At 39.4% G+C, this 9,616-nt stretch overlaps 1 protein-coding gene across 1 annotated transcript; it reads left to right on the top strand.

Moving 5' to 3' along the window:
• The first annotated feature begins 5,351 nt into the window (after positions 1 to 5,351).
• On the top strand, positions 5,352 to 6,011 carry LOC115217698 (craniofacial development protein 2-like). Its single transcript, XM_029787451.1, has one exon. It carries the CDS (start codon positions 5,352 to 5,354, stop codon positions 6,009 to 6,011), a length of 660 nt encoding a protein of 219 aa, XP_029643311.1.
• Positions 6,012 to 9,616: the final 3,605 nt, after the last annotated feature.

Consider the following 9,616-nt stretch of genomic DNA (forward strand, 5'->3'; position numbering starts at 1 on the left):
AGCAAGCTACTTACCACACAGCCACTCCTGCGCCTACATATATAATATATATATATATATATATAATATATATATATATATATATATATACACACACATAAATGTGTCTGTGTGTGTTTATGTCTATGTTTGTCTTCTACCACCACTTGACAACCAGTGTTGGTGTGTTTATGTCCCTATAACTTGCTGCACGAAAAGAAAAGACAAATAGAATAAGTACCTGGTTTTTTAAAAATAAGTTCTGCGGTTGATTGATTTGACTAAAAATATTCCAAGTCGGTGCCCCAGTGAGGATGTGATTTAATGACTGAAACAAGTTAAAGATGGATATATTATATTACACATTTATATTATATTACATATTTAAATTTACATTGCATTATATCATTTCATATTATGTGTGTGTATGTTACTCAAATAGGCTAAGGTGCTCAAAGAACGACTGTTATATGTAACATTATTTTAAAGGTCTTTTGCAGATGGTGCTGTTAAGTTAGTCATGGCATGGGCCATTTCTGGCCAAAACTTACCTAATAATCTAAGTGTATATCCACAAACAATTGAATTTGTTTTGTTGAAATGAAAAATACAAGTGTTCAATACACTAGTCTTGTGTTAAAGACTTTTAAGATATCCATGTTTCTATATGACGATTAGTTAAGAATTGATCTATTAACTATATGTTATTGTTATGAAAATAGGTAGCCCAATTACATTGCAAGTTTAACTGCACAAACAAGTTATAGAAGTGTGGGAATCCAGCTTTCTCAATCACCTACCAAATTTTTCTTTCTTTCTCCCTCTCTCTCTCTGTGTATATATGTATATATATATATACATATATACATACATACATACATATATATATATATATATATATATATATATATATAATATATATATATATGTATATATATATATAATATATTATATATATATATATATAATATATATATATATATATATATAATATATATGTAAATGTAAAAAAATACAAACTGGGACAAGAACGTGAAACATTTAGTAGACGATACAAAAAACACGAAGCCTTCAATCTTCAGTCAAGAAGCGGATCATCTTCGCAATTTCGGCTGATGATTATCTTGAGATTGCTCCGATCTGGCCAGCCCAAAAAGGAAAATCTAAGCCAAGCGCATTAGATTCCTTGGAAGAAAGCTCGAATGTATACAAAACAAGGACGAAAAACGGACGATGTTACACGAATAAGAATACAAAAATACGTAAAAACAATAATGATAATAATAATAACAAGAAAAACAGGACGTCACAGACAAGCGTCTTTTCGACAGGACGAGTAAATTTTTGAGCTGGCGTTAGAAGAAAGCCTTAGGGCTACAGAGAGACAAAAAAATGTGTCTTGCCGCAACGGCTGCTGGCCACGAAGAGGCTAGCAATCGGTGGCTAGTCACATGAGGGAAAGAGAGAGGAAAAGAGGGACAGATGAAGAGAGAAAGAAGGGGAACAAGGAACAAAGGACGAGGAGGAGAAGAGAGAGAGAGAGAGAGAGAGAGAGAGAGAGAGAGAGAAAGAGACAGATCAAGTGGAGTGCAAAGTGTGAAAGGCAGAGAAATGTAGGAGAGGGGGGAGAGAGATAGTGTTGTAGAGTCGTACCATGTGTTAAAGAATATATACTTACGTATAGGATATATATCTATATCTATCTATCTATATATATATATATATATATATATATAACATAAGGGACTAAAGCCATCTGAATATGGCTAGGGACAGGGCAGGGTGGTGGGGGTGTTACTGTTGCATTTAGCCCCAGGCGAACATCAACGTCGCCAGATAGGCTTGACACCATCACGGTGTCCTTTAACCTGCAAAGGGAGATAATTCCCCGATGAAGCGGAAACCACACACGGACCCAGGTTTCAAGGTGTATTGCCTATCATCAACGTGTGGTAGGCCCCCGCTTCCTCGACGAAATCTCACTCTGCAGGATATTCATATATAGATTTTCAAGCAAAATACATTTGCTGATTTCGAAAATCTGTTCGACAGCAATAATAATTCTCTAAATGAGATATAGAAAGTAACTGCTCCATAACATAAGGGACTAAAGCCATCTGAATATGGCTAGGGACAACACCTTGAAACCTGGGTCCGTGTGTGGTTTCCGCTTCATCGGGGAATTATCTCCCTTTGCAGGTTAAAGGACACCGTGATGGTGTCAAGCCTATCTGGCGACGTTGATGTTCGCCTGGGGCTAAATGCAACAGTAACACCCCCACCACCGCTGCCCTGTCCCTAGCCATATTCAGATGGCTTTAGTCCCTTATGTTATGGAGCAGTTACTGTCTATATCTCATTTAGAGAATTATTATATATATATATATAATATTATATAATATATATATATATATATATATATAACATAAGGGACTAAAGCCATCTGAATATGGCTAGGGACAGGGCAGGGTGGGGGGGGTGTACTGTTGCATTTAGCCCCAGGCGAACATCAACGTCGCCAGATAGGCTTGACACCATCACGGTGTCCTTTAACCTGCAAAGGGAGATAATTCCCCGATGAAGCGGAAACCACACACGGACCCAGGTTTCAAGGTGTATTGCCTATCATCAACGTGGGTGGTAGGCCCCGCTTCCTCGACGAAATCACTCTGCAGGATATTCATATATAGATTTTCAAGCAAAATACATTTGCTGATTTCGAAAATCTGTTCGACAGCAATAATAATTCTCTAAATGAGATATAGAAAGTAACTGCTCCATAACATAAGGGACTAAAGCCATCTGAATATGGCTAGGGACAACACCTTGAAACTGGGTCCGTGTGTGGTTTCCGCTTCATCGGGGAATTATCTCCCTTTGCAGGTTAAAGGACACCGTGATGGTGTCAAGCCTATCTGGCGACGTTGATGTTCGCCTGGGGCTAAATGCAACAGTAACACCCCCACCACTCTGCCCTGTCCCTAGCCATATTCAGATGGCTTTAGTCCCTTATGTTATGGAGAAGTTACTGTCTATATCTCATTTAGAGAATTATTATATATATATATATATATATATATATAATATATATATATATATATATATATATATATATATATAATAATAAGATTGGATCGTATATTTTACAAATATAAACCCACTCGTATACGAATTACAAATATATATATATATATCCATATACATATACACACATATGTATATATATATATATATATAATTTGTAAAAAATGAAGTTCGAAAATGCTGCTATATTATACAATTCAGTTCCTGAAATGAACCTTATCAAAAAAAGTTATATATAAAAAAAGACAGCTCATGCCGTCAAACACAAGAAATTCATTTATAATACACAACGGAGTCAGACATCTTAAAGTTCAAATATAGTTTGAAGTAAGTTCATTCATGCTATATGTTCAAAGTGTTCGATGCAGTGGCCCACGGTGGCGATACGTATTCAATACAAAAAACAGATCAAAGTGGTGGAAAGTAGTCAATACAGAAGATTGATGTTCCCGAAAGAGCGAGGGATTCATTTTTACCTTGAGCAATTGTGATGACCCATGGTGGATGTTCGCTGGGTGATTCTAGTGAGTCTTGTGAGTTGTTCGGGTTTTATAATGCCTGTTAAGTGGTCAGTCCAGCGTAGCGTGACGTCATTAACGTTTTGATCAATCGTTTCGTTAGGTGGCTTTAGTCAAGTAGAACGGTACGTCATCAACATTCAGACCAATCGTGATCTATCGCTGTATTATGACTGCCTCTTGTCTGTATCCTGTTTTGACCAGTCGTTTCGTTAGGTGGCTAAGTCAAGCAGGACGGTACGTCATCATGATTCTGACCAATCACGACTTATAGCTGTATTAGATCTGCCCCTTTTCGTTAGGTGGCTTAGTCAAGCAGAACGGGACGTCATCAGCATTCTGACCAATCGTGACCTATCGCTGTATTATAACTGCCTCTTGTCTGTATCCTGTTTTGACCAGTCGTTTCGTTAGGTGGCTTAGTCAAGCAGAACGGGACGTCATCAAGATTCTGCCCAATCACGACTTATAGCTGCATTAGATCTGCCCCCTGTCTGTATTTTGTTAGGTGACTAGTCAAGCAGAAAGGTACGTCATCAATATTCTGACTAATCTCTGCACCCTGTTTGTATCCTGTCCATTCTAGCAGAGCTAGACGTCATCAGCGTGTTGACCAATCAGAATCGGGTCTGACCCTTAGCTGTATCGTATGTGGTCAGTCCATCAGGGTCAGATTTGCACGAAAGAATTTTTTTCCTTTTTTACTAAGGCATATTTCCGTCAGTGCGAGTGACTGTTTAAGGTAGCGGCCGTGGTAGAATTTTGCTTCTCCTTTTCGGAGGACTTATCTTTTGTTCTAATATTCCTGGCCCAGGGTGTTTAAACTTGGTCTAAATTTTTTTATGAAATACAGTTCTTTATTTTGGCGTTGTGTGAAGGTTGCGTTGTCACTGAATTTATAGAGCGGGTTAGTTGTAAGTTTCGGATTTACATTTCCAGCACATCTATCTATGTGTCCGCTGACCGGTATTTTGCGGTAATCAGGGTTTCTAATTTGTGATTTATGCACACGCCATCCTGTTACGTAAGCTATTTTTTGTATGGCCTATATACTGCCTATTGCAGCCGCGCATGTTATGACGTAAATTAAGTTTTCTGATGCGCAGGTGAAGTTTGTTCTAATGGTGAACTGGTGGCCTTGTTCCAGTATAAATTCTGATCCTTCTTTCAAGATGACACAGATTCCGCAGTTGGGCCTTCCACATTTTCTAACTGCTGGTTTTGTGGTTGATGTTGAGTGCAGTGTAGCTTGGGTTAAAATCCTTTTCAAGGATTTTGGTTGCCGTTTACTTTTAATGATGGTGTGTGTTTCGAGGATCCGGTTCATCTTTGGTCTCCCTTTAGTAGGGCTGTGCTTTGTAGTATGGTGTTGAAGGCCTCGTTGTTGAGTGGGTTGGTGTGTAGAGATGTAGGGAAGGGTTTTTAATTGTTCTTTCTTTTTTGGTTTGTTTGTCTCAGGTCTTCTATACTTAATTTAAGTACCCGTTGGATTGCACTGTCTATTAGGGGCTGTGGATAGTTTCTATTGTGAGTGTGGTTCTAAGTTCCGGAGACGTGTGTGTCGGTGTTTTGTCTAATATTATGGTGCAAATCCTTCTAGCTAAACAAAAAGGGACATTCATTCTAGTGTGTCGTGAGTGGCATGAATCAAAGGGTAGGTACTGTTTAGAGTCTGTCGGTTTATAGTAGATATCTGTCTCTATTTTATATATATATATATATAATATAGTCCAACTATATATCTTGGCCGTCTAGAAGAACTTGGTGCAAATGCAGAATCACAACCCTGACAACATCCTCAAATACCATCAAGTCGGTTCTTATCAACTTGTAACCTCCTCAGCATCAAAGAATACTGTTAATTCAACAGTTGGAGGTATCGGATTTCTACTTTCATCAAAAGCTAGTGATACTCTCTTGAGTATAGAGTCAATCTCACCTAGAATTATGGTGCTTGAGATAGATGGAAACCCAAAAACAACATTGGTATGTGTGTATAGCCCACATAATTCGTCTGTGGCAGACGAGATTGAAAATTTTTATACAACCCTTCGTTCAACCATTGAGCAAGTACCTCTCCATAATTTTCTAGTTATAGCTGGTGATCTGAATGCTAGACTAGGACCCGATGAGACCAAGTTTACTTTCAACTCTAAAACTAATCGGAACGGAGAAATGCTCAAAGACTTCTTGGAGGAATTTAATCTCTACACCTCTAACAATTCTTTTATGAAACCAAAAGGTCAACTTTGGACATTTGAGTCCCCACTTGGTGATAGGGCACAAATTGACTACCTCATCTTTCGAAAGAAATGGCGCAATAGTGTTAAAGACTCGGGATCCTACTCTTCCTTTAGTTCTGTCGGCTCTGACCACAGAAATGTATCAGCTACCGTTAAGCTTAGTCTTCGCTCATCCCAAAAAAACTAAGCCTCACCCGATGAAAATGATCGACTGGGAGGAAGTCTTATCTAACCCCGATATGTCCAAACAATTTACTATTGAGGTCTATAACACATTTCAATCTCTGTCTACTTCTGAAATAGATGCTGAGAACATTGAAGAAGTATACAGCAGCCTCATCAAATCAACAGAGGAAGTTGCACTGGCTACTCTTCCCAAAAAGAAGAGTAGGGGCCAGAGCAAACCTTCTAATTCCCCAAATGTCATCGAAGCCAGAAACCATCTAAAGTCTATATCACTAGCTTACCACCGTTCTCCATCCCAGTCACTGAAGATCCAACTCATAGCTGCCAAGAAGAATCTTGATGAGGCTTACTTGAACGCCGAGGTCGAATTTATCAATGGCAAAATTAGTAAACTATCCAAAGAGCACATTAGTAAAAAAACACATCTCGCGCTGGAAATCCATCAAAGACCTATCAGGCAAAAATTCTGGGTCATCAATTAGAATTAAAGGGGGATCAGCTAAGAAGCGTTTAGAAAATTGGTCAACCCATTTTAAAAACCTCCTTGGAAGAATGCCAAAATCCCTGATAACCCCACTCTTCCAAGTGTGCCTATATCAGACACGCTGGACACAACACCTCCCCTTTTACCATATTTGAACTAACAGCAGCCACCAAGCAACTAAAAGCCTCGAAAGCATTTGGTCCCGACAACATCCCAGCTGTAATTTGGAAGGATGATAGATTTCACACACTTTTGCTCAACCTCTGCAACCACACACTTTCCACTTTTGTCGCTCCAAAGATTTGGCACCAATCTCAAATCATTCCAATACCCCAAAAAGGCGATTTATCCCTCGTCACCAACTACAGGGGTATATCTCTAATGTCAATTGCTGCAAAACTGTACAACAAACTGATCCTAAATCGTCTTGTCCTTTTTGTTGAACCTTTGCTCCGAAAGAACCAAAATGGATTCAGACATGGGCGCTCAACGCTGAGCCAGATACTATGCCTACGCAGACTTATTGAAGAATCAAAAGCATTTAATCGCGATCTTGCAATGGTATTTGTAGACTTTTCTAAAGCGTTCGATTCTGTAGATAGGTACAAGATGTTTGAAATCCTTAAGCTTTATGGGATATCAGACAAAATCATTTCTGCCATCAAGGTCCTCTACACAGAAACATCATCTTTCTCAATCAAAGCCGGAATACTGCAGGGAGACACTCGCCCCATTTCTTTTCATCATTGTTGTTGATTATGTGCTACGTATGTCAGTTGATACCATCTCTGGCAAGGGCTTTGAAATAAAACCAAGAAGAAGTTCCAGACACCCAGCTGAGTACTTGACAGACACTGACTTTGCTGACGACATCGCTCTTATCAGTGATTCTCTCTCCAATGCCCAGTCTCTTTTACAATCTCTTGAACAAGCCTCAAATTGTGTAGGTCTTTACCTCAATGAGGCCAAAACTGAATACATAACAAGTGCCTGTCCAACAGTGATTGCATCATCCATACTCTCAACATGCGCCTTTAAATATGGTTTCTGATTATAAATATCTTGGGTCATACATATCATCATCTGGAAAAGACTTTCTAACTAGAAAGGGTATGGCCTGGTCAGCCTGTAATGACATGCATAAGATCTGGTCATCAAATCTAAATAGAGACTTCAAACTTGAAATATTCAAAGCCACAGTCGAACCAATTCTACTATATGGCTCAGAAACCTGGACGTTATCAAAGAAGCTTGAGAGGCGGTTGGATGGAACCTACACTCGCCTCCTTATGAGAGCTCAAAATCTCGTGGAAGCGCCATCCAACCAAAATGCAAATATATGGGAAACTACCACCTGTGTCATCTCTTGTGAAAGGTAGGAGAGTCCAGTTTGCTGGACATTGTTGTAGAGCTGAAAAAGAAGTAATTTCTACTCTTCTCCTCTGGAAGCCACCTACTCGCAATACCAGAGGGCGCACACTCTCCTACCCTGATGTAATCTCCAGGGATACAGGCATCCAGCAACAGGACCTCTGTAATGCCATGATGGACCGTGAAGTCTGGCGTAGCATGGTAAATTCCATTGTCTCGACCACGGTCGAACAATGATGATGATGAAGATACTGAATGACCAGTTCAAAAGTGTCTTTACCACCCCGTTGGAACACAGACAAGTGAACGAACCAGTGGACTTCTTTGCTGCTTCACCTATAACCAGCGAGGCAGTTACAATGGAATACATTAACATTAGCAAAGAAGATATACTACTAGCCATATATATATATACACACACACATATATGTATATATATATATGGGAAAATGTGTTACCTCTCTCTCTTCCCGTCCTCTCCCTCATTCTGTTTCTCTTTTTCTCCCCTTCCTCTACCTCCCTCTATCTCTCACTTACTTTCTCTCTACCCTCTACTACCCATCTGGGCTTAAAAAACGAAGATGGCACCAAAGTGGGAAAAGAAAGAATTTAATCTTCTGTTGCAAGCTAGTGGTGGTTTGACCAACCGACACCCCGCCAAAATTACATGGGCCTTAAAGAGAAAAACTCCTCCAAGGAAAAAATTCACAAAAGAAGTGTGCTTTTTAGATGTTATGCACCACAGAGCAACTGAGCAAGAGTCTTTTTTTATACATGGCGCAAAAGATTGTCCAGCAGCTGACCTGGCTACACCATGCACAAACAAGGAACATTGCCCACTACTATGCAAGACCACCACAGTCAACAGACATGGGGTGGCCTCCCCTAACGCCTGCACAGTCGTCACCCCAATACTTTTACTAAATATTGGAGGCCTGTTGCATCATAACAAAAGCAAAATTTCCTTCTTGAGAGATCTTACTGCATGCAATCAAGCCCTATGCATAGCACTCGTGGAAAGTCACCTCAGCCCTGATATAGAGGATGCAGAAGTACACGTACCAAACTATGCCATACTGCAAACAGACAGAAGGGAAAGGAGCCATGGTGGAGTTGCTGTATACATCCGTGACGACCTTACACCCCAGGTCTTACTGGGGTATGTGATACTCTAATTGTATACTTAAGACAACATAATATGCAATACATATTGCCCACCTGATGCTCCAAACCACACAGGCATGTTTGAAGATTGCCTCACAAGAATTGACAACCGATGTTGGTGTGTCTACATCCCTGTCACTTAGCAGTTCGGCAAAAGACACCTATAGAATAAGTACTAGGTTCACAAAGAATAAGTCCTGGGGTCGATTTGTTCGACTAAAGGCGGTGCTCCAGCTTAACCACAGTCAAATGACTGAAACAAATAAAAGAGTATTAAAATATTCGCGTGAAAATTTAATATTTGAAAGCTACAAACAAATCAAGAGAAGTTGCTAGAAATAACAGTCAAAATATTGTTTAAAACAAACATCTATTAGTTAAAGAAATTCAAGAACGAAAGTTTGCAATACACTCTAGGATTTTATAAAATAAATTATCTTCCTCATATCTCCTTCTCCTCATTAATTCACAAAGATAAGAATCAACCATGGAACGGTGTGTCCCACACCGGCGTTTATTTCCTACACTCCTTGTCCACGCGCGCAGCATCTTTGGTTACTATGGAAACAGAGTGTAAAAAAAAAAAA

The sequence above is a fragment of the Octopus sinensis genome, linkage group LG11, assembly GCF_006345805.1.
Source record: "Octopus sinensis linkage group LG11, ASM634580v1, whole genome shotgun sequence".
Classification (NCBI taxonomy): Eukaryota; Metazoa; Mollusca; class Cephalopoda; order Octopoda; family Octopodidae; genus Octopus; species Octopus sinensis.

Bases quoted from the DNA above. Each gene is read 5' to 3' on its own strand.
- LOC115217698 (XM_029787451.1), top strand. From the start codon at position 5,352: ATGCAGAATCACAACCCTGACAACATCCTCAAATACCATCAAGTCGGT.